Source organism: Callithrix jacchus, chromosome 5 (genome assembly GCF_049354715.1).
Source record: "Callithrix jacchus isolate 240 chromosome 5, calJac240_pri, whole genome shotgun sequence".
In the NCBI taxonomy this organism is placed as follows: Eukaryota; Metazoa; Chordata; class Mammalia; order Primates; family Cebidae; genus Callithrix; species Callithrix jacchus.
In genome coordinates, this window is record NC_133506.1 from 23,408,159 (window position 1) to 23,434,669 (window position 26,511).

The 26,511-nt window shown below is 38.4% G+C and overlaps 1 protein-coding gene across 14 annotated transcripts in view; it reads right to left on the reverse strand.

Moving 5' to 3' along the window:
* KIF16B (kinesin family member 16B) overlaps nucleotides 1-26,511 on the reverse strand; it is a 295,534-nt gene that overhangs the window by 27,513 nt on the left and 241,510 nt on the right. For all 14 annotated transcript variants that reach the window (XM_008995790.4, XM_078371414.1, XM_003732816.5 and 11 more), the window contains one exon: nucleotides 11,745-11,828. In XM_008995790.4, the coding sequence (XP_008994038.1) occupies nucleotides 11,745-11,828 (84 nt within the window). The remainder of the gene's footprint in view (nucleotides 1-11,744; nucleotides 11,829-26,511) is intronic.

Consider the following 26,511-nt stretch of genomic DNA (forward strand, 5'->3'; position numbering starts at 1 on the left):
GAACAAGTGAATAGGGTGCTTGGTAGAAAATACAACAGTGATTCTCAAATTTTAGAGTAATGAGTGAGCCACTACTAATAAAATACAAATTATCATATGCTAAGCAGTGGGAAATACGTATGAAAAACATAACTTGTTTGGAAGATGTGGTCCTTTTAATAACAGTTTAACATTATACTTTCAAGAAAAAATGATTAATAGTGTAAAATCTACCCATATGTCCATCTACCCAGATGCTGTTCCTCTCTTCCCTTTCTCTCTCTTTCTTTCTTTCTTTCTCTCCCTCCCTTTCTTTCTGTCTTTCTTTCTCTCTCTCCCTCTTTCTTTGCAATAAGGGCACAGTGGAAAAATAAGAGCTTGGATGACGATGGATATAAGTGAAAGAGGAATTAAGAGAGAAAAGGAGGAAAGGATGATTATAAATGTATAATTACCACATGATGATTTTTAAACATGTATCTTTAAAAAAATATATTTTACTTCTTAGAGTAGTTTTAGGTTCTTAGAAAAACAGAGTGGAGTATAGTAATTTCCCATATGACCACTTGACCCCCTAAATATGCACAGCCTCCCGTGCTATCAAAATCTCACACCAGAGTGGTACATTTGTTAGAACTGATGAATCTACATTGAGGCATCATTGTCACCCAAAGTCCACAACTTACATTAGGGTCCACTCTTGTACTTTCTATGGGTTTTGAAAAATGTATAATGACATGTAACTGCCATTATATATCATACAGAGTAATTGTACTGCCTTAAAAATACTTTGATCTCTGTCTATTCATCTCTCCCCTCCGTCGAATCCCCGGCAACCACTGATCCTTTTATTGTCTCGATCATTGTATCTTTTCCAAAATGCCATATAGTTAGAATCATACACCATATAATCTTTTCAACTTGTCTTCTTCTACTTAGCAATATACATTCAAGGTTCTGCCAAAATCTCTTCATGGCTTGAAAGCTTGTTTCTTTTTAGTGCTTCATAACATTCTATTGTTTGGATGTACCACAGTTTATCCATCGACCTACAGAAGGACATCTTGGTTATATCCACACTTTGGCAATTATGATTAACACTACTATAAACATTTAGTGCAGATTTTCCAGAGGGCATGTTTTCAGTTTCTTTGGGTCAATACCAAAGAATGAGAGGGCTGGATCATATGGTAAGAATATGTTTAGTTTTGTCAGAAACCGCCGAAATCTTGCAAACACCAGCAATCATGACAGTTCTTGATGCTGCACATCCCCACCAGCATTTGGTGCTGTTTATGTTCCAGCTTTTGGCCATTCTATCAGGTGTATAGTGGTATCTTGTTTTCATTTCCAGTTTCCTAATGACATATGTCATTTAGCCTGTCTTCATATGCTTATTTGCCATCTGTATATCTTCTTTGGTGAGATGTCTGTTCAGATGTTTGCCCACGTTTTCCGAGATAGAGTCTTACTCTGTTGCCCAGGCTGGAGTGCAGTGGTACAATCTGGGCTCATTGCAACCTCCACCTCCCAGGTTCAAGCAATTCTCCTGCCTCAGCCTCTCGAGTAGCTGGGATTACAGGCGTCCACCACCATGCCTGGCTAATTTTTGTATTTTTAGTAGAGATGGGGTTTCACCATATTGGCCAGGCTGGTCTTGAACTCCTGACCTTGTGATCCACCCACCTCGGCCTCCCAAAGTGCTGGGATTACAGGCGTGAGCCACTGTGTCCAACCTATTTGTCTGTTCTTTCACCAGTACCAGACTGTCTTGATTATTGCAGCTTTATATTAAGTATTAGTTTGGTAGTGTCAATCTTCTGAATTTGATTGGGACTTAGTTGAATCTATAGATAAACTTGCAGTGAACTGATATCTTAACAGTATTGAGTCTTCCTAACCATGAACATGGAATACCTGTTCGTTAGTTCATCCTTGATGTCTTTTACAGAATTTTAAAATTTTACTCATATAGAGCTTGCACATATTTCATTGTATTCATACACAAGTATTTAGTTTTGGTGGAAGCTAAAGTAAATGGCATTGTGTTATTAATTTCCAATTTCATGTGTTTGTTGCTGGCATATAGAACAGCTATTGATGTTTATATATTAACCATGTATTCTACAACCTCGTTATAACCATGTATCGATTCCAGGAGTTTTTTTCTTTGTTAATTTTTTCAAATTATCTACATAAACAATCATGTCATCTGTGAATAACACAGTTTTACATATTACTTTCAACCAGTATATATTTTTTCCTGTCTTATTGCATTAGCTAGGATTTTAAATGTTTACTTGTAAAATTATACTATAACTCACTATAAGAAAACTGCTAAGTAGCAACAACTTAAAAAAAGTAATTATTTCTAGTGTTTGCTATGTGTCAGGAATCTATCCAAATATTTTTTTTTTTTTTTTGAGACAGAGTTTCGCTCTTGTTACCCAGTCTGGAGTGCAATGGCGCCATCTCGGCTCACCGCAGTCTCCGCCTCCTGGGTTCAGGCAATTCTCCTGCCTCAGCCTCCTGAGCAGCTGGGATTACAGGCACGTGCCACCATGCCCAGCTAATTTTTTTTTGTAATTTTAGTAGAGACGGGGTTTCACCATGTTGACCAATATTTTATATGAATTCACAACAGTGTAAGATGAGTAAAATTATTTCTGTTTCATGGGTGAGAAAACAGATTCACACAGAAGTAACTTGTCCAAGATTACTCAGTCATTAAGTAGCAGAGCAATAATTCACAACCAGGTCTAATGGTTTTATAGTGTATGCTTTGACCTTTATCATGTATCGACTGAGGATATATTATAGGCTATGTTTTCTATTAGGTACCTTTTACATATTATTCTCATTTGATCCCCTCAACAATCCTGAAAATTAGTTGTTCTTATCCTTGTTTTGCGCTGAGAATAATGATGCTGAGAGGGGTTAAATAACTTGCCAAGTGCCATTTTGCAATGTGGTAGAGCAAGCATTCAAACCCATGTTTACAAATGTGCTCTTATTTTGAAGCAAGTATCTGCTATTTGCTGTTCAACACAACTTTAACTGGACACAGAACAAATATCTACTGAGGACCTTCTAAGGGGCAGATACTGATACTGCTCTAGGTGAAAGAAGCATCTGGAATTGCTGTCTTCACAAACTTAGCTTCTCGTAAAACATAAAATACTTCACAAAACAAAACCAACTTCCCAACAACTGCTTAATGGTGTGACCAACGAATAACAGGGGAGATCTGGTGGATGGCCTTAGGGTCAGGCTGCTTCTGCTTGGTGGGCAGGGAAGGCCTGCCTCTCTGAGGAGAAGACATTTGAGCTGAGGGAAGGATTCCAAGCCCTGAGATGTTTTGGTTGACTTAAAACATGATTGATAAAGAAATGAAGATCCCAATTTCCAGCTTAGAGTTTAAATTGGTAGCCCAAAGATGGAGAACAACTTTCTGCTTACAGCGGGTTTTGACTCCCTGAGTCAATACTGAGTGTCACTTGGGGAATGAGAAGGAGAAAAATGGCAGAGTACAACTGTCTGATGACAGTGTAGCGGGCCCTCCTTTTTCTCCCCTAGGCTTCCATCTGGGTTTGAAAGTTGTTATTATTCTTGAAAACAGTTGCCTTAATTTTGCCTTCCCCTTAAACCAATGACTGCTCATGAAAACCAAAGTGAGATTTTCCCACTTACCCTCCAATTGGAGACTCTTGCTTATTGATGTATTCATAAAGCACTAACACATATTCATAAGATTTCTGTTGTATAAAATGATTTGACAGGCATTTAGCCTCAGGACCACAGCATCTTCAGCTTCTCTGACTCCAAGAACCACCAACATGGAAAAGCTCCCAGACTCCATTTCAATTTCCGTGAAGACTCCAACAGCCACTGAACATAACATCTTTCAAAAATGGTTTGCTACTGGTGATAGTGGTAATGGACTAATAACAGAAAACAGCTCCTGCTAATGTAAATAACCAGATAACCACAAGGAAATATAAAAACCTAAATGAGGAAGAAAACAGTTCTTCCTACGAAGCATTTCTTTAATCTCCGCCTATGTTTGATAATGGTTCTATTATTATATGCTTTGTGAGATCAGCAGAGAATAGATGAAAAGAACATTAAATGTAGAATTCCCTAATATCTTTCCAATAGGTAAATGATTGAGGAAACTCAGAAATACTGAGGATTTTTACCTCTTGATATTTACTTTGAAACCAAAAGCCTCCATCTGTAAAATATCTAAACTAAATGATTCTATTATTGAAAATTAGAGGTTTGAGAATAAAATAAAACTAAAGTAGAATCAGAAACTGTTTCTAGTTAGAAAAAACTAGAGTGCGTGTTGCAGGCACCATAAGCCAGAAAGGTGACTCCTGGCTGTGAGGTGGTGGTGGTGGTGGTGATGTATCAGTACTGACAGCCGTTACTAATACCTGTATTTGGCAGCTAAGTCATTTGAACTACTGAGACTTTATTTTGGAAACAGTTCCTCACTTAGTTCAGGTTTCCCATTAGATAGGACAATGCCTATAAACTCTGGGCATCCCTTTACTGAAAGAAAAATAAAAGCAAAGCAGTTGGGAACCGTCCTGGCATTCCTACAGCTAAGCTGCCGTGTTCTCCCATGTACCATAAACAATTTCAAAGAATATCAATGCCAGACAGGGCTACTCTGTGACCATGCAGGATCAAGGCAAAAAACTAAAAATTAAAAAAAGACCACTCCATAATCATGCCAGATCAAAGACACAAAGACAAAAACAGGAACACTGTGATCAAATATAACCAAACACTTCCTTTCCTGGACTAATATAGTGCTTTTCATCAATCATACTTTTAATTGATATGCTATAGTTGTATACACCTTGGGACTATATGTGATGGTTGATACCTATATAAAATGTTTAATGTCAGGGTAATTGGAATATCCATCACCTCATTTATCTTCACTTTCTGTTAGGAACACTGCAATTCATATCTTCTAGCTATTTTGAAATATACAATAAGTTATAATGAACTATAAGAGCCCCACTGCATTATCAAATACTAGAACTTCTTCCTTCTAACTGTATTTTCATACCCATTAACCAACTTCTCTTCTCCCATCCTCACCCCCTTCTCACCTCTGGTAACCACTATTCTACTTTTTATATCCCCATGAGATCCACGTTTTTTGCTTCCATATATGAATGAGAACATGGAATATTTTTCTTTCTGTTCCTGGCTTATTACACTTAACATAATGACCCCCAGTTCCATTCATATTGCTGTAAACAATGGGATTTCATTCTTTTTAAGGCTGAGTAACATTCGATTGCATATATACACCATATTGTCATTCATCCATTAATGGACACTTAGGTTGATTCCATATCTTGGTTTATCAATCATGTTTTAAGCCTCACTCTGTTCTTCTTGTTTTCTAGATAAGAATTATTAATACACCCAATCAGAGAACTGCCCCCAGCATCCAATCCAGAGCAAAGCCCTGCTTTCCTGCATTCTTCCCCAAATTAGCTAATATAAGCCCAAATTCTTAATAACTTCTTTTAATGCCTTCTTACTGAGAAGTTTGCACGGTTCCTGTGGTTCGCATGCTTCTTTCTTGTTGCGGTGAATCAATAAATCTAACATTGCTTTAAAAATAGGTGTATTCCTGGGATTTTTTTTTTTGGCTGAAACTCATTGACACTTAACCTATGTTTTTCACAGGCAGAAGCCCAGGGCATACAACAGGTCAGCTGGGGACTTCACAGTGGGTAGTCTTGCAGGCACCTGGCAGACATGCCAAGAGAACTAACCAGCTGTAAGTAACCACTGTGTCAATCTGGAGGAACTGTGCTCCTTTCACAATGATCCTGTACCTCGAATCTTTATCGTTTTGGACAACAGCTCTGCCATGATTAAATCTTTCAGAAAATCATTTCTATTTTTCAGATTACAATCTTATAGGCTGAAAGACAAGCTGGTATTACAGTAAAAATTCCAGTATCTTCCAGGAATCATCATGAATAAGAATCGTCACAGAATTTTAGTGTCTCTGGTCTCAGAAATGGATTTTTTCAGGTAAATGTAACAAACTGAGATACTACTATTGTTACATTTCATGACTGCTGGGGAGTGCTGCTCTTCTGCTCTCCCTTGGTTCTTAAAGCAGGTCTGAAATGCACCATAAGGCTTCATCATTGTCCTTATCATTATCACCATCACTACCACCACAATCTTCACTATTATCACGGGACCAACCAACATTGTTAAGTATTTTTCTTTGTACCAGCTTCTGTGTTATGTATACAATCACATTTAATTCTCAGTACAACTCTAGGAAAATCGTATTATTATCTTCATTTTTCAGAGAAGGAAACTGAAACAGTGACATTAAATAATTCCAAAGTAATAGAATCAGTACTCAAAACTGGGATGATCTGCTCCAATCCATACTCCTAACCATTGCATTTATTTTGATCTATTTTCATGCTCAAGCTAAGGAGATGTAAATGGGATCAGAAGAGGTAGATTTGGTTTGCTGCCTGCTCCAGTTTTCTAGGCAGTTTTGAAGAAAATTTCCTAGGATATCTCAGCTTCTTACTTCCAAAGGCGATTGCATTATTCTGTAAAGTTTTGTGGTTTTAGAGGATTTCATTTGTTTTCATTAATTATAGTTACTCCTTGAAATGACAGATTGTTAAAATGATTAGTAGAAATATTTCCAAGTAGATAATAATGTCCTCTGAAATTAGTAACCCAAAATATGCCTTTCATCAATGAACAAAAACAAAACAAAACAGAAAGCTCATTAACTTGGGGCTGATTTGGGCAGATTTTCTGATAATTCAGTGAAGGTGAAATGTGTGAAGTATAACGGGAGACTAGGAATTGAACTAGACATCCGTTTGGCCAACCTCAAGTACCGAAGAGTACAGCAGGGAAGATGTGAGACATAAACATATCTTTTGATACATGTTAAAAAGTGACAGGACTCTTAAAGAAGTAGAGGTGAGGTTTCATGGATGTTCCGAAGCTGTGCCACTCAAACTGTGGTCCATGTTTCAGACACTTCTACTGCAATTCAACTAATTTTATGTCTGTTGAATCCATATATAATAAGGAAAAGAACTGTGCTTCTATTTGGTATGTCCTTTTCATTTATTTTTGTAATTGTCATTCACTGTGCAAAAGTACTGATAAGTGATGGAATTAAATAACTGGTCCTTCACTACCGGCAGTTTGAGAAACAGTGTATTGTAGAACCATACGGTTCAGCTTGAGATGTTTCAGGTCCATCATTAAGAAATGCTATATACCACATTTATTAGAGCTCAATTTGATATCCATTTGGATATACACATTTATATACTATGTATGTGTGTGCTTATATCTGTATGTAAATTTCTTTAAAGATATTCTAAGCTTATATTCTTCAGTAATTCAAGTAACATATCCTTTTTTATACTTTGATGAATTTGACATACTCTTAAATCTACACAAGCACAATGTGACATCTCATAAATAAAGCTATAAGCAACTAAGATTCAGAACCTCATATTACTCATAAAATGAGTCTATGAAATCAACAATCACAATAAACACCTTTCCTTAAAGAAAATAAGATTATAAATAAAAAGCATCCTTCCTGCTGATGCTTCGTTAAGAGATGCGGAAAGAGGCCTGTGTTCCAGTTTCTTCAGTTCTAGAACACTGCTTGGCACAGAGCAGGTGCTCAATAATTGCTGAATAACTGGAATGGCATTTAACAATAAATAATTAGTGGATCTTAGTTAACACTGTAGTGATAACACTGGAAGGTGACATTTTTTTCAACAGCAATGGCATTTCTCTGCAGAAGGAACCAACTCCATTCCAAACTTAGAGTATGCTGATCAAAAGAAGGGTTTGTTCTAAAAGACAACTGAGTATGAATTGTGGCTTTGCAACTTACTACCTTTGTGACCTTCTTTCTCCCCTGCAAGACATAGGCCTTCACCTGTAAGATGAAGGTAATGGTAGAACTCACCTCACAATTTCATTGTGAGAAGTAAATGACAGGATATCACAAACATTTTTCACTCATGCTTGGCCTTAATAAACACCAAGTAAATGTGAGAAAGTAGGCATTATGTGAGGCATATGAAATTGCTGATACGCCACCATTTCTGGTCTACAACACAATGGCAGCTTCTTATGGCTCGACCCAACAGTTATGCTGACTGAAAATACATTAAAAAGCATCTTTTGGTCAAACTAACACATCAGAGACTGGGTATGTTCTTTTCCTGTTACCTCCGCTGCTTTTATCTGCCAACACATGTCTCCCAGGCAGTTGTCAGGGGTAGGAAGGAATGTCTGGAGCCTGGGAAGCATGTCACATGTGGGGAGTGTTACTAGCAGAAGCCTCTGACTGCCTGAGGGCAGAGTCTGCCCACCACATGCACTGAACTGGTTGAGCTGGACCAGGATGGAAGCCTAGGGAGACCTACCCATGTTAGAAATCTTCAAAAATTCTATAGTTTTTTTTTTTGAACAAAAATTCTGGGGAGCATTTGAGCACGAGCTATAAAGCAATTATTAGTCAGATTCTGGAAAAACTGGCTCCAGCTACAAACCAAAGTTGGTCAGGTATCAGTGGAGCAGATAGAAGGTTGGCAGTAAGATTAGCACTCATGATCCACTTTATCCTCCTCTACTTACCGTCTCAGAGCCATCATATTCTTATCCAGCATTTAAATGGTGCAATAGGTCAAATGTTACGATTTCCAGCCCCCACACTGTCACCACCAGACACACAACCAATAGTCTTGGCTCCAAGGTAAAAAAAAAAAATTAATCTCCAAAACATCCGACAACAGTGAGAAATTTCTGTTCCTATTCATCATTTTTAAAAATAAATCTTTTAACAGATTTAACTTTTATAACTTGAGAGTGTCAAAATAGTGTCTATGTCTTTAATGTGAAAACATTTTATACTGTTTGCTGATAAACTCAAACATGAGGTCCAAATCTTAGAAATATTTTAATAGCAAGAAAGATCAAAACACAATTGAATGCCTACTTAAAACAATGCTTCATACAGCTGTATCACGGTGAGGTTTAGAAAGCTGCATTTCTGAATATAAATAATTGGTCAGATAATTTCTTTTAAGCAGAAATCACATTAGCTAGTACAGATGTGTCCTACTGGAATCCATATGTGTTTAAGTATTTATATTATGCCACTAGGTAAAGTTTCAAACAGGAGTTTAAACATATGCACTTAGAGGAAAGGAAATATATCATTTGTTTTTGTATTCTGTATAACACCTAGCACTGTCTCCAGCATGTATTAAGGAATGAAATAAATGTTTGTTGAATTAAATGGGAAGTTCAGGGAAAATAACTACATTGATTTTCATATGAAAATGAAAAAGTTCAGAACTTTTTTCAGAAACAGTTCATTTTCATACGAAAATAGTTGCAGGGAATTAACTCGAGAATCTCAGATGAACTTTCTAGTAAAGTGAAGGTTACTTATACTTGCTCCTTGAAAAGAAGATAATCTAAGATTTAACAGTCAACATTAGGTGAAATGCATTAAATTTCAAAAGTAAGTGCTTATTTCCATAAGGTGTGGAAGCTGTTCTCTAAAGGACAGTGCCATAGATAACCAGCAGTCACAGCCAAGGGAAGGGATCCTTGCCGAGGCAGAGATATTAACATAAAACTCGCTCATTAACAGCTGAAGGTTTAGAAGGATTAAGTGATAAAAGAGCTACGCCAGAAGGACAAACATAGGTTCCACCTGAAAGCATTAGCAAAGGGTGCCCTGAACTTTGCTCTACCTCAGGAAGTTGGAATGGAAAACCAAGGGTACCAGTGTTGTGCTCACACATGCATGGCACACAAAATGCCCAATCTGTCGTGGCACAGCTGCATACCATGTTGAGTTGAACCAGAGCCCTAAGTAGCCAGGGATGACAACCATCTATTTTCTGTTGGCATATAGAACAAGTCTGTAAACCATCATTCTCCATGTCTCCATTAAAGGCAGGTCTAGTTAATGAAGGCAGGGAAGAGTTAGGTAAAGAAAATCATCCCTAGTTCTATGGTTACCTTTAATTTTTTTGTATGATACAATCAAACCTTTGAGAAAATTTGATCAAGCAGACAAATTTTCTTTTCCTTGAGGAAAATAATAATCTTTTCCTTGAAGACAAATTCTTTAGTTGGGAATCAGGATCATGCCTTCCTAGGTTGATTTACTTCTTCAGATGTATAACTCCGTAGTTTAACTCAAATGCCTCCAAGCATGATTGCACCCTGAAACTCCTCTTTTCTCTGAGTGGTTCTATATTCAAGATCTCAGAACTCTAAAATGCTTCTCACAGACAACAACCTCCCAGTCTTCAATTTCTCCTTGGCTCCCACTTCTCTCCTTCTGCCCTCACGGGAACCTCCAGCCTCTAGATATTTCCCTAAACCTTGTTCACTGGCATTAGGTGCATGTCATGGGAAGCCAATTTTAATTGGCTGTCACCGGGAATGAGAATACCTACTTTTTATATAGCACTTCACAATCCAGAAAGGGCTCTCTCAGGCCTTTCCCTATTAGACTTTATTTCCAATAGGTCTTACTATTATTACTCTTAAAGAAGTAGCAAAGGGCCAGGCACAGTGGCTCACCCTTGTGATCCTAGCATTTTGGAGGCCAAGGCGGGAGGATCACTTGAGGTCAGGAGTTTGAGACCACCCAGGCCAACATGGTGAAACCTGGTCTCTACTAAAAATACAAAAATTAGCTGGGCATAGTGGTGCACGCCTGAAATCCCAGCTACTCGGGAGGCCGAGGCAGGAGAATCTCTTGAACCTGGGAGGTGGAGATTGCAGAGAGCTGAGATCGTGTCATTGTACTCCAGCCTGGGTGACAGAGTGAGACTCTGTCTCAAGCAAAACAAAAACAAAAACAAAAGAAGTAGCAAGGGGAACTTTGAGAGTCCCCCTGAAAGCCTGCTGACATTAGGTCATCAACAGCTATTTGTACTTCTGTCCCTTGTCTGCGTCAGTGGTTCACAATGGAAAGAGAGTGACCAACAAGCAAAGACTAGCCATGATCATGCTTTCACCATTCTCAAAGAAAACAATTGGTCCCTGCCTTGGCGAAAAGACTCAGCCTCATTAGCATCTCCAACCAAACAAGGAACTATATCCCAAAAAAGAAACGTAAACTAGACAAAGCAGTCAACAATGTGCATTGGCAGTGAGGCAGTCAGAAAAACGACAGTTGTGTTAAACCCGAGTTCTACATGTAGCTGGCTTGGGAGATTAAGTTAAAATAAGTCAAATGAAACCTACCCATGACTAAAATAGGTATGTGTCTTTTTGCTTCCAACTCTCTTGAAAAAGCAACAATGATGTAATACTATAAATCTTCAGTTAATTAATTCCAAGTTTTTACAGCAAGCTTTGTGCTCTCATCCTGTATCACATACCATCTGTCTACGGTGAATATTTAGTTCTCACTCACATCCTGCTTCCTAACCCTTAGAATAAATGCATCTTCTTAAAAATAAGAAAATGTTCCGCTAGACCAGAGGAAGATAAGGACTTGTATCTTAAACAAGCTAATGTCACATCTTCATAATCTACTGCTGCCATCTCCTGTGTTAACGAGGCAGCACCTTCACACTTGTGAACAAATGTAAAAGTATTTAACAGAAACAATTCTTACTGGTCAATTAGATGGCATTTTCTATGTACACAGAGCAAAAACGGCTTAATTCTGTTACCTCTAAGCGACTTCGCCTCTCAGCAACCACGCGTTCATCCTTATTTCCAAATAGTTTCTTTGGAGGAAATTCAAGAGCAGCAAGCTGAAACAGACATTTAAAAAGACATGCATTAATACCACACCTATTAACTATTGGGCTATTATTAATCTATTATTTAAAATCTCTTCCATGGGGTGAAAGGAAAGAGGCTGCAAGTTTAAAGATGGTGAGTCCTGCCTTGCTTTATCACCAACTCTGTGATCTTTAACAGATCAATCAACCTTGGGTCAGATTCCCCAATGCTCAAAGGAGAAGACAGGACAATGGGAACTCCACGGAAGAACAGAACTGATTCTCAACATTCTGTCTCAGATGGTGTATCAGACTCTGTGTCAGGTGGTGGTTTATATTTTTTTGTTTTTTAAAACACACATTTATTCTTCTCTCAGTCCGCTTCTTTGCTAGAATTCAATTAGTTTTGTGTTGAAATAAGAATTTGAAAATTCATCCTACACACCTGAACATTTTGTAAAATTGTTTTCAGACAATTGCTAAGGTTCTCTAAATATTCAGTATTGCCTTTTCAGTTACCACTGCGAATGAAGACTGCCCATGTGAAAAGAGGACTTCTCTTTGCATATTTCACCTTGTTTTCTAAAAGTGAAGGTTCAGAATTCGTTTCTGCCCGATCTTAGCATTTCATAGGATTTTTCTTATGCTTTTCTTCTTGGAGGTATAAAAATTATAAATAATAAGTTTTACTACAGATTTTCAGACAGGATTCTATAATCTGGTGAGAGTCTGACTAGCCAGCATTGGCTTGGCTGAATGAGTGCTAAGTAGCAATAATTGCTGCAGTTGCAGAATTCACTATTTCCTTCCTTTCTTAACTTGTCGGGACCAGACAAATTGAAGCCAATGAAGCATTATCAAGAAAAAATGAGCATTTCTCTCACAATGTAGGGCACAATATGTCACAAAATTCCAATTTTATGCCTATGCAAATCACTACGTTGATTTAAATTTATATTGCCACACTGGGAGTCAAAAATTAAAGACTAGCATCTGAATATATATAATACTTTAAAAACATCATATTAAAGTATAATATACATAGAGAAAAGTGCACATATCACAAGGGAAGAGCTGGATGTATTTTCAAAATCTGAACACACTGTGTAACCAGCACTCGGATCAAGAAACACAACACTGCCAGTGCTGAACCTGCTCCCTGCCAGGCATTCCCTCTCACCCTGCAAAAGTTAACGCAGGCCTGACACTTCTAACAGCATTGCTTGGTTTTTCCTACTTCTTAACTTCACATAACAGATGTCATACACACACAACACTCAAGAACTGCACTTGCTCCAGTGGTACCTGCTTGACCACTAACCAGCTAACTCCCAGATGTCATACACATACAACAGCCAAGAACAGATGTCATACACTACACAGTCTTCTGTGTCTACCTCCTTTTGTTCAGCATCATGTTTGTGAAATCCAACCATGTTGCTATGTGTAGCAACAGTTTGCTGATATTCGCTGCGGTACGTACTGCACCATGTGAACGTTCCATAATGTACGTGTTCATTATCTTGCTGCTGGGCTTTTCGTTAGTTTCCGGTTTTTGGCTACTAGAAATTGCGCTGCTATCAACACTTCCCTATAGATCTTCTGATGAACAAATGTACATATTTCTTTTTTTTGTTGAGATGGAGTCTTGCTCTGTAACCCAGGCTGGAGAGCAGAGGCGTGATCTTGGCTCACTGCAACCTCTACCTCCTAGGTTCAAGCAATTTTCTGCCTCAGCCTCCTGAGTAGCTGAGATTATAGGTGCCTGCCACCATGCCAAGCTGATTTTTGTATTTTTAGTAGATATGGAGTTTCCTCATCTTGGCCAGGCTGGTCTTGAACTCCTGACCTCATGATCCATTCACTTTGGCCTCCCAAAGTGCTGGGATTACAGGCGTGAGCCACCGCACCCGGCCAAACATATGTACGTATTTCTGATGGTCACACTCTTAAGTGTTGGAAATGTTGGGTTATATAGTGTGCAGGTGTTCAGCAGTATTTGAAACTACCAAATGGTTTTCAAAATGGTTTTATCAACTGAGATGCTACCAGAAGTGGCTGAGAGATGTGGCTGCTCCAGATCTTCACCAGCCTTGGTACTATGGTTGCCCTCAGCAACGCTGGCGGGTATGCGGTCATGTGTACCGTGGCTCACATTTGCATTTCTTTGATGCCTAATGACGTCAAACATCTTTTGACCTGCTCATCGACCATCTGGTTAGTCATTTTTAGGAAGTGTCTGTTCAACTCTTTTGTCCATTTTAAAATTAGTTGTCCGCTTTTCCTTAGTAAGAATAATTTTCCCTTTTTATCTCTTTTTTTTTTTTGAGACGGAGTTTCGCTCCCGTTACCCAGGCTGGAGTGCAATGGCGCGATCTCGGCTCTTTGCAACCTCCGCCTCCTGGGTTCAGGCAATTCTCCTGCCTCAGCCTCCTGAGTAGCTGGGATTACAGGCATGCACCACCATGCTCAGCTCATTTTTTGTATTTTTAGTAGAGACAGGGTTTCACCATGTTGACCAGGATGGTCTTGATCTCTTGACCTTGTGATCCACCTGCCTCGGCCTCCCAAAGTGCTGAGATTACAGGCGTGAGCCACCGCGCCCGGCCCCCTTTTCATCTCTTAAAGGTGTCTTTGATACTTTACAGCCTTTCTTATAAGTTGATTGAAGTTGGGCAGATGCTTGTCTCTTTCCCCTCAGTGTTCTTTCTATCAAAGCAGAGAAACCATGGAGTGGGTTGAAGGTAACACCACGGATGGATTTCCTCTTTCTGTTTCTTGCCAATGTTTAGTTGGCTGACAACCAACTTTAAAATCAGTTCAAGGTAAAGTAAAAGACCATGGGCACTGAGGCAAGACAGACCCAGTCTGAATCTTGGCTTGAGCACTAACCAGCTAACTAGCTACGCTTCTCTGAGCCTGAGTATTCTCTGCTGAAAAAAAAAACAACTAACAGAAAATGAAACCAAACACCAGGATTCCATGAAGATCTACTGAATGGACTTTAGCTCTATTATTAGCTGTTAGAGATGTGGTAATTACTGAGAAAGTGGCATGTCCTCATTTCCTTCTGGCCTCTCTGCATCCACTGGGAAGCCATGGTGACATGGTTTCAAGGAACAAAGGGTTTTCCGGAACCTGGTCTCACTGGCACAAACATACTCCCCCCACGTTGCAGCTCAGAGAAGACAGGTATAGCAGAGCTAATGTTCTGGCTCCCTCCAGCCTCCATCTCCTCCGGTACAAACGCACCTCCCGCTTCCCCCGATGCTTGGCAAGCATACTTTCACAGTTGGTTGTTTTGTCGTTTTCTTGTGTGGCTGATAAGGTGATGTGGTTTCTGTCAGGGGAAATTTATAGTCACATGAACAGCTCAATCAGAAATCACGCAATAAAAGGACTTAGGCAGTAGAAGCAGGGACGTCAAGCATTCACATCTCCTCCTAGTCAACAGTGGCATTCCCTCTCCAGACCCAGAGGGAGGCAAGCATTCTGTGCTATTAATATTCTGTCCATGTATAACTATGTATAAATTATGTGCAACACTGTTGTTCATATTTTAGGAGGAAAAGGCCAATTTCAAGTGAATTTCAGGCCTATAATCACAGAAGCATGATATTCAATTGTCTGACTCAGAGTTAAAGACATCCAGACCAGGGGCTAAGTGACTTGGAAAGGCTCGCAGTCATGGGGGCAAAGTCAGTACCAACTCCAGGCCTCTGAGGATAATTCTGGGTAAAGGGCATCTGCAGTGCATGAAAGACACTGTCACAAAGTCTTTGGGGCTCTAGGGCAAAGATGAAAGAGTAATTCCTCCCAGGTGTATGTAGCCAGAAACATAAACATGCCGCTCCAAGGCAGGGATCAACAGTTCTAATAAGAGTTGTCAGCGGGACCCTGCCGAGGACCTGAACCCCAGCCCACGGTCAGTAAAGCAGTGGGGAATGGCAGGAAGCAGGGTGGGGCTGGAGCTCCCCAGAAGTCCATTCCAGGATACAAAATTAGTTAGCAACGATCATCTTACCCCTCTCCATGTAAAAACTAAGAATAATAGTGGCTATCCTTACAATGAAGTATGGGTAGGATGGAGAAAAGGAACAGGTGCACAAGTTCCAATGTGGCTCAAGATAGAAATGTGAGCTAATGGGCCCAGGTCCTATAGGTGGCGCCGGGATACAAACAAGCCAAAGCAGAAAGCCAAGGCTATGATGTAAAGTACAGGAAAAACATGCCCCATTAAAATCATGACATTTACATCAGAAACAGCTTCAACTGCAACATGAGCGAGTCCCTTCCCGCTGATACAGTGGAAACCGCCTCCATGTCTCCTCTTTAGAGAATCTTAACAGTGCCGTTTAGGCCTTGCAATCTATAAGCTCAGGTTGAACAAGATGAAACTGCCAATTCTGTAAGTTAAAAACTGTTGAACATCAGCAATTTCCTCTAGCTCAATCCTGCATAAAACGTTGACACTTAAGTGACTGCTAGGGTCGCTTCATTTTCCATCAGCTGCATTATCTGCCAAGTGACAGCATCTCTATTTGATGGTTGCTGATCAGCTATATCTAAGCCAATCTATTTCAAAAGAATATTTTTCTTAAGGCACTCAAAAGTAAAGCAAAAACTAGAAGGATCTTATATTTTAAAGCATACTACATTAAAATAGCAAAAGAGTTGGGCTAGCAGGGCAGGTGGCACAAGAAGTCATTTTGGGAACAATAATAGCTGACATAGAAGATAAAGTTAGATTCCTAAGTCCATCTTCTAAAAAGAAAAAAAAGAGTATCATTTTTACTTGGATTGGCTTCCTCAGTGCAAATAAAGGAGTCCCTGAAAAATGAGGGCCCCGATGCTGACCTGCTGAGTGACTGGGATGAAGACGGAGAGCAAGGGCAGGAATTACCACTTCATTTCTAAACTAAAAATATAGCAAAACCCCTTACCACAGGTTAGATGCCCAGAGTACAGAAGAGGCCTGGACTTTTTTCTCTTTACAAAAACAAAGCTACTACATCATTTATTTCAAAGTAGATCAACAAAAGCAATTCTCTGTAGGTTTCATTTCTGAAACGTAAATGATTTAAACTGCCTAAATAGTTTTCAAAAGTGAACAATTTACCAAGATCAAAAGAGTCACTGGTCAGGACAAATAATTGTGCTTGGAAGACCAAAGAAAACAAACCAAAACCCAAGACACCTTTTCCATTTTGCTGAAAGTGCTGTTTTCTGAAATGTAACACTTCCGCCAAGTTACGAATACAAGAGAGGTTCAGAAAGGAGGCAATTCTGAATTGTCCCTGATCTCTCTACCCCGTCCCACATAGACCAGCATCTGCTGTTTGGCTTTCATGTTAAGTAAAATGTTTAAAATGAAATCAGAAATATCTAAATATTTTCATTCCCTCTCAAGCACTTCATTACACATTTTCATTTTCATTGCCTCATTTTTCTAATAGGACAGATATTCCAGTTTTGATTTTCCTGAGAAGTACCATCAGGAACAGTGAATGACAATCTGTAGGTGGAGAGACTCCTCTTCAATTTCCTCTGTAGACTCTGACAAAGGAAATACGGTGTCCTATATATTTCAAGAAAAGTGAAGTTCCTGAAGTTCTATATATTCCTCACAACAACTACATTTTAAAAGTCTCAGGTAAGTATTTCTGAATTACATAAAAATTTTCAAGATACTTGGGATTCAGTAATGGAGGAAAAAAAATTATTTCTTTCTGTTAGATTTCATAAAGAACAAGCACCATCATTTCCCCTTATAACGTTTCTGGACAGAGTCTCATATTGAAAAGTGTGACTGTACCAAAAATAATCTTTCTGCAAATGATAAAAACTGATAAAACCATTCCGGTTAAAGATGGTGGAGCAAAGACTTGATTTGCTCCTCTCACCTTCTTCAAAAGCAGCACAACCACCACAAACACTGTCCCTGAACTGGGAAACCACCACAACTCAAACTGTTGGTCAGGCAGCAGCATCCAGGGGACCACCATGGAGATGACCGGAGGCAAGGGCAGCCCAGAGTCACCCTCACCCCCACCTGCATTCCGCCCATGCTGGGATTAAAGAGACTAAATATGAGAATGAGAAAAAGATCACGATGTAATTCCGCTCAAGGAGGAAGGTGAGCAGGGGCTGTAAGAGGAGGAGGCCAAGGAAGCCCGTCTCCAGTAACAGAGACAGCAAAAGTCAGAGAGCAAGTGTTTGGCTTTATTGTCCACAGCCAGCAACTCCGCAGCCCCCATTGAACCAGACAGCAAGAGAAGATGTGTCTCAAAGTGAAGGAAAAAGTTGGTGAAACAGTTTCAGGACAATTCTAAGTGGTCTGTGTGTATCATAGCTGCCCTCTTTCTCCCCAGCATCTGCCCCTCCTTGCTCCCACAAAGCACTAGTGTGTTCCACAACAATTAGTCCACTTCCACTTCCCTTAAACATGAGAAATAATTAGAAGGAACCAAAACTGAAACTATGTGTACAAAGGGTGAGGTGAGTTGACATTAAATGAATCACAGGCAAAGGCAGATCCAGAGGATACACCATAGGTTGGATCAGCCAAAGCTACCGGGGGAGGAATTCAGAGAATTGTTAATAGTCACGTGGGAACCAGAAAATCCATCTCTAAATAGAGCCCAAAGAAGTAAATGATACAAAGGTTGAAATAAGAGAAAATAAGGGCGAAAAAGAGGAAGAAAAGCGAGCCAGCTCTTGGAGAAACGGCTAATTCCAGGGAATATACACGATAAGCCTGAAGCAGCCTGTGGTGCCAGAAAGCACGGGCATGCTCAAGACAAAAGCGCAAGAAGTGGTGTCTCAAAGGAGCTCAGGCATCGAGGGAAAGAACTCCCAGTGGCCGAAGCTGAGACAATTTGAAAAAAAAAAACGAAAAGGAAGAAGTATTGGTGGATAACCCAAATAGAAAAATTGAATAAATAAATAAATGGGGGACTCAGATTCACTTTGAAAAATAAAGTATTGGTGGATAACCCAAAATAGAATGAGAATAAATAAATGGGTAACTCAATTATCATTTCAGAATAATTCCAAATAATTTATGTAGATGCTTCACCCTCAATAAAGTAGCCCATTATCTCCCCACTCCTGAAATGTGTGCTATGCATAGTGACTTCCTTCCAAATAATATTGCATGGAAAGGAAGGAAAACAAGTAACTTTACAGTGGAGACACTTGAGCCAGGTGATCAAGTATCAACAGTGGTAAGTCACACTGATAGTGTACATCCTTGATATGATATGGTAAAAATGGCATTTTTACCTTTGTGGTCTCCCTCCCAAAAATGAATAACGCTTACTCAAGAGTGTCAAGGTCACTGAAAACAAGGCAAGTATAAGAAACTGACACAGTGAAGAGGGGCCTAAGGAGACATAATGACTAAATAAAATAGGGTGTCTTGGGTGGGATCCTGGAACAGAAAAAGGCCATTAGGTAAAAACTAAGAAAATATCTGTAAAGTATAGACATTAGTTAATAATGATGTACAGTATTGGTTCACTAGTTACGACAAACATACTATGCTAATGGAAGATGGTAATATGAGGGGAAACTGAGTATGATATGTGAGAACTCTGTACTATATCCAGAGTTTTTTTCTATAAATCTAAAACTATTCTAAAATAGGACTTCTTCTTTCTGAACTTACACACGAGGAGCTGAAAAGTCACTCCCATCCTCATGACAAGAAAAAAGTTGAAAAAAAAAATGAAGAGCAACAACTCTTAGATCCAGTGGAGAAGTGAGATCACAGGGCAAACCACTGTCCTCAGATTGCAGAGACAGACAGGTGGACACAGAGAATCATAACCCACCCTGGCACTGAAGCCTGCTGCTGGAGCCAGTATTGGTAGAAACAGCATAAACAGTAATTCCAGAATTGCTGGAGGCTCAAATATACACTAGTATGGGTGTTAAAATCTCTGAGTGGGGCCAGTCTTGAGGGAGGTCTCCACACTTTTGAGAGTTTTACCTCCAGGAGTCCCACCAGGTTCTCACTGTGAAGTTGGGTTCTAGTTTTCAAATGATGTGTTCTCATTGTCATGTTGGGGCATCAAGTGGGGGAAAGAAAAAGTAACCATTTTTAAATACTCCCAGAGCTCTCTGTTCTCCTTCACAAGGCTTGCTCTCAAGAGAAGGAGTTTTACCGGAACCTAACTGACCGGGACTAAGTCAAACACTCACCACAGGCTCAGGAAAAGACTGAAAACTACCCTGGGATCATAGAAGCCTTTCTCCCACCATACCTGACCGTCACATCATAGGGCTGCTGTAGAACAGGGGATTACAGCTAAAAGAATTGCAAGACTCAGATTCTATTTTAAAAGACTCCAGGAAAGCCCAAAGACAATGGCATACAAAAGCAAGGGCACTAGAGGCAATTCTAGCCTCGGACACCACATCTACATCAACCAATAAACCCAGCCTATATCTTAGCCAGATAAATATAAAACCTCAAACTAAAAATCAATCTACCTCAATTCCTTTTACCCAATATATCAGGTCTAGCTTTCAACAAAATATTACAAGGTAAGTTAAAAGGCAAAAACACTGTCTAAAGCTATTCTAAACTGAAAAAAAAAAAACCTGAAAAAAAATCAATGCCTCTGAACGCTCCTTTCTTATACACACACACACACACACACACACACACACACACACACACACACACACACACACAATGTGAGCCACCAGGACTTAAGAAAGAAATGGAAGAAACAAAAACATGATTGGAATGAAAGGCCCAGTAGAAGAAACAAGCGCAGAACATACACAGTTAAAAACAGATTAGGATGTAACACACAGAGCTGAGAAAATAACAGCACAAAATAAAATGTAATAAAAGAAAGGTGACCCCAAAAATGTATATCTAACCAAAGGGCCTTTCAAGTGTACAGGCCACAAATACACATTCTCAAGCAAATAAGAACTTGGACAAAACACATCAAGGTGCATCTTTCAAAAACATGCTGGATGACCAAAAATATCTAACCACAAGATAGCACAATGTAAAGATCTCAGGATATAACTTAAAAAAATTGGAAGGTGGGAGAAAATAAAGTTAATTTTATCTCTGTTGGAAGAGTCCATTGGTAACTTATAAAATGGAAACACATCATTTGAAAACTAGTGACCTTAACGTTTCAATTTTTAAAACAGTCTTAAAGTCACATATATTTTAGAGACAGTATATCGTGTGGTGAAGAAAATTTAATTTGAAGTTCAACAATTTCTTCAGTTTTCATTTTCAATTTCGTTCAATTCAAGTAAAATTAAATTTAATGTTTGTACTTAAAAATAGCATATGTAGAATAAGCACAATGTCTTAAAGTTATTTCACTTTTTTCCCTTATTTTTCTCTCTATGATTTTAATTTCTTTTTTAAATTTCAGTCTACATCTCTATCCTTTTATCTGCACCTATTCATTTAGACACTTAACTTTCATTAAATGGTAACAGTAATTGTATTTATGGAATCATTTTGGGGTAATCTGTTACTTTTTTTCTTATAGTTCCTCATATTATGTAAAATTTTTATAAATGGACATGCATCATTTTTGTAGAAACAGTAAAAAGTGATTTTTTTTTTACAAATTTAATGGAAGAGTTAACACCATATGTCTTTTTCTTTTAATAACCTAAGATTTGGGGCAATTGGATTTCAAATCTCAGCTCAGCAAATAGCTGGTTGTATAATCTTGGGCAATGTATAAAAACTTCTCTAGTTCCTAGTTTCATCACTGTGAAAGTGGAGGAATTGAACCAAGATATTTAAGTTTCATTTCAGTTCTGAAATTCTATAACTCAGGTGCTGATGATTAAAATCTCTCTACGCAGAGTTAGAAGTTACACTTTAGATACTGTGGAGATATTTTACCTATTTCTTGGCTATACTGCTTTTGAGGAAGGCATCTTACTTCCTGTAAAATCTTCACAGTACTCTAATTTGAAGTAAGGCTCAGATGTGCAGAAGGAAAATGGAGCCCGATACAATAATGAGACATATTACTTTTCAAGAGGTTATAGAACAGAAAAAGAACAGACACAAACAGAAATGCAGTATTCATGAGAAAACCCTTATAATGGCATCTTTTCCTGTCAGAGCTATTATCCTTACAGCAGGAGTGGGGAATGATGCAAAGATATTTGAGCTCTTACGGGAAAACTGTGTATTAAAGTTAAAAATGATGACTGAGGTCAAATGAATTGGATATTTGTGACAGATATGATAGGCCTAGAGAATGCTGAAGGAGAGTTTAACAACAGCCCGATGGCCTACTTTGTCTCATTATAAAATTTGGTTATGAAGAGTAACACACAAGAAACAAACAAATGAGGATTAAAATAGCATATTTCTTAGGCCTAAGAAAAGCATAATGGTAAGCTTGTTTTGCAATTGAGTAAGTAAAATATATTCTAAAGACAAAAGACTGAAATAAAAGCCATTAGAAAATGAAATCAATAATTTGAGGCCTACTAATTTCCAATTAAATTTGTCTTTCCCTTTTTCAGTTCTTGTGAAGTCTAAAAACCCAAGTAATCAGCTTTATTTTGGATGTTCAACCAATAAGCCTCTAAATTTTTGGTTGAAAAATATGAAGAATTTTCAAAACAGCTAAGACAATTAGTGTTTGCTTAAACATTATAAACCATGTTATATTATAAATTACTTTATAATTATTTGTGAATTCCAGAGTTGGGAATTATGAAAGCATTGAGTATCATCCATCTAGCAAGTTAGCTAGCTATATGTATATGTATGCATATAGACATATTAGAAATAGAGTCAGCATTCTCTGCTGAGAGTGTAATATTTCTTAATGATCTCAGAGTGAAATTTTCATCTATAGGTTGATTTTTCTCTTTCTGATTCCCAGTGAACTGACACAGCCCAATTTTCTTCTAAGAGTCATCAGGCTCAAATCCTGACTTCAGTGTTTATTACATTATAATAAGATAGGTCAGCCAGTCTGCTGCCATCAAGAAGACAAATTAAATGTAATGGAAAAGTTTCCTTTTATTGAAAGCCTTTTCTCCTGGCAAAGTTCACATTTTAGTTAAGCCAGACCCTGTATTAAGTGCAGGTGGTCGTGGCGGTGACAGACAGCATAAGCCATTTTAATAAATGGCGTCGCTCTTACTTTGGTTATAAATAATGGCAGCCCTGAAATAAAGAAAAGAAATTAAAACGGGTAATAAAAAGACTTGCCTAGCTTTTATGATTTTTAACAACTGAGCAGCTAAAACTGGGTTATAAATCACTGAAAGAAAATTGAGAACTAATAAAGTTGTGGAGTCTTTATTAATAAAAGGAAAATATAGCACTCTGTTAACACCTGATAAAAGTGTACTTTGTTGTCATTCTTCATTTATGAGTCATTTTCTTTACTCCTGCGATATTTGGCTAACCAATTTGTACCTAATTTTTAAAGATTGAAATAAAAAATTCAATAAAGCACTCTAATTGGTCAAATCTGCTATAACCTGTTTTTCGCAAGTAAATGCACCTACATGGTAACTAGCAGCTTTTGAAACGTCCGCACCCTGCAGGTTTGTGGCTGTAAATTTAAGCCATTTCAGCTTTTGAGAAATGCAAATAATAAAAACTCATCAAAAGGCTCCCATAATTCTCACATCTGACTAGATGGAAGCATTTCTGACTACTCAAAATTAATAGCAGCTCCCAAGGCCTTATAAGAACAGCTGTCACTGAGAAATACACTCACAAACAAATAAGCAACTCTCTTCCAAGTTTGATTTGTTAGAGGCGTAAAGCAGCAACTCTTCAGGACAACCCAGCTGGATTATGAAGGGAGTAATGAGCTAACTTTAGACCCCTGATAGGGCAACTTAAGCCCGTGCCACACAATATTCATGAACACCTGCTCTGAACCTAGCCCAGAGTTTGCAACACACTAGACCATCCTGAAACAGCAGCGGACTAAAGGAACAAGACAGAATTCCTTGTTGGTGACCAATAAATACGAAGCAGCCAGTGATTAAAATTAGAATACATCCCTAATAGAAGCTGTTGTCCTGTTGTCACTCAAGAGCTGACCTTAGAGTCATCCTAGGTATAAAATCAAATTTGGAAACGTAGTTAGCACTGCATCAACTTCCAGTTACATTTGGCATAAAGATTGTAACTTTTCCACATGAAGTCTTACTTTCCCCAAAGCCCAGTGTCACTTTCACTCAGGCATGGGCAAGTAACATAGATTTGAGGACATTCATGTGTGCCACAAAGTTTTGAAAGTGAGAAATACTTCAGATCTGTGAATATTATACATGTCATTTTTAAGAATAAGTATGCAGATGAACTAACTGAAGTGTATTTTCTATCTCTTACTATGATTATGCTTTAAATTGTCACAGAGACAGATGTGACAGGAACCTGTCATTGTTATCATCCATGGAGACTTGCTATGTAACAGATTTTTACAGGGATAGGGTTCCTTATCTTTGGTCTCATCTGGAACATTCTGTGAATTTCCCCTTTTAAGTGAACATGGCCATGGAGATGGAGGTTTAGTCAAAGAGCACAGGACCAGGAATCAGGAGACAAGAACCTTGCCCCATGCCCTAAGTCTTGGTGTGACCTTAACAAAACTCTCTACAGGTATTTGATTCCTCTTTTCCAAAATGAAAAACTGGATTATCAAATCGTTAAGGCGCATCAGGGTGCTGACATTTCACAATGTGCAAACAGTTCCAAGCTCATTGCTATGGAATTTTCTTTGTTTGTTGCAGAGGAAAGAGTAATACAAGTCCACATCTTTGGTGATCAAAGAGACAATTAACATTTCTTCTTTACTGTCTATGTTTGAATGAGTTTGTCATTAATTTTGACAAGAATATTTGTCACTGGAAATCATCTTATAGATCTGGTGCTTTACACTAATGAAAAATCAACCTGCAGCTGAATTCTATCAGACATTCAAAGAAGAAATAGTACCCATCCTATTCAAATATATTCCAAAAGATAAAGAGGGAATCCACCCTAAAGCATTCCTTAAAACCAGTATCACATTAATATCAAAACCAGGAAAAACATAACAAAATAAAACTACAGGCCAATATCTCTCATGAACATAGATGCAAAAATCCTCAACAAAATACTAGCTAACCAAATCCAATAGCATATCAAAAAGATAATCCACCATGATCAAGTGGGTTTCATACTAGGGATGTAGAGATGGTTTAACATACCCAAATCCATAAATGTGATACACCAGGTAAACAGGATTAAAAACAAAAATCCCATGATCATCTCAAGAGATGCAGAAAAAGCATTTGACAAAATCCAGCACTGCTTTATAATTAAAACCCTCAAAAAATCGGCATAGAAGGGATGTATCATAAGGTAATAAAAGCCATCTATGATAAACCCAGAGCCAACAATATACTGAACAGGAAAAAGTTGAAAGCATTCCGCCTGAGAACTGGAACAAGACAACAGGGATGCTCACTTTCACCATTTCTATTCAACATAGTACTAGAAGTCCCAGCCAGAGCAATCAGACAAGGGAAAGAAAGAAAGGGCATCCAAATCGGAAACAGGAAGTCAAACTGTCACTGTTGACAGTGATGCAACTGTATACCAAGAAAACCCTGAAGACTCATCCGAAAATCTCCTATATCTGATAAATGAATTCAGTAAAGTTTCAGGGTACAAAGTCAATGTACACAAATCATTAGTCCTGCTATATACCAACAGCAACCAAGCTGAGAATCAAATCAAGAACTCAGCCCCTTTTACAACAGCTGCAAAAAACAAACAAACAAACCAACCCAAGAAAGAAACCAAACTTAGAAATATCTCTAGGAGGTGAAAGACCTCTACAAGGAAAACTACAAACATTGCTCAAAGAAATTATAGATGACACAAACAAATGGAAACACATTCCATGCTCATAAATGGGTAGAATCAACATTGTGAAAATGGCCATACTGACAAAAGCAATCTATAAATTTGATGCAATTCCCATCAAAATACCACCATCATTTTTCACAGAACTAGAAAAAAATCCTAAAATTCACATGGAACCAAAAAAGAGCCCACATAGCCAAAGCAAGACTAAGCAAAAAAGAACAAATCTGAGGCGAAGCCCCGTCTCTATTGAAAATACAAAAATTAGCTGGGCATGGTGGTGCGCACCTGTAGTCCCAGCTACTCGGGAGGCTGAGGCAGGAGAATTGCTTGAACCCAGGAGGCGGAGGTTGTGGTGAGCTGAGATCATGCCATTGCACTCCAGCCTGGGTAACAACAGAGAAACTCTGTCTCAAAAAAAAAGAAAGAAAAGAAAGGAAGAAAGAAAGAAAGAAAGAGAGAGAGAAAGAAAGAAAGAAAGATAACAAATCTGGAAGCACCACAGTACCCAACTTCAAACTATACTGCAAGGCTATAGTCACCAAAACAGCATGTTACTGGTATAAAAATAGGCAGAAAGATCAACACAATATAATAGAGAACCCAGAAATAAACCCAAATACTTACAGCCAACTGATCTTTGACAAAGCAAACAAAAACATAAAGTAGGGAAAGGACACCCTATTCCATAAATGGTGCTGGAATAATTGGCTAGCCACATGTAGAGGAATGAAACTGGATGCTCATCTCTGACACTATACAAAAATCAACTGAAGATGGATTGAAGGCTTAAATAGAAAACCATAAAAATTCTAGAAGATA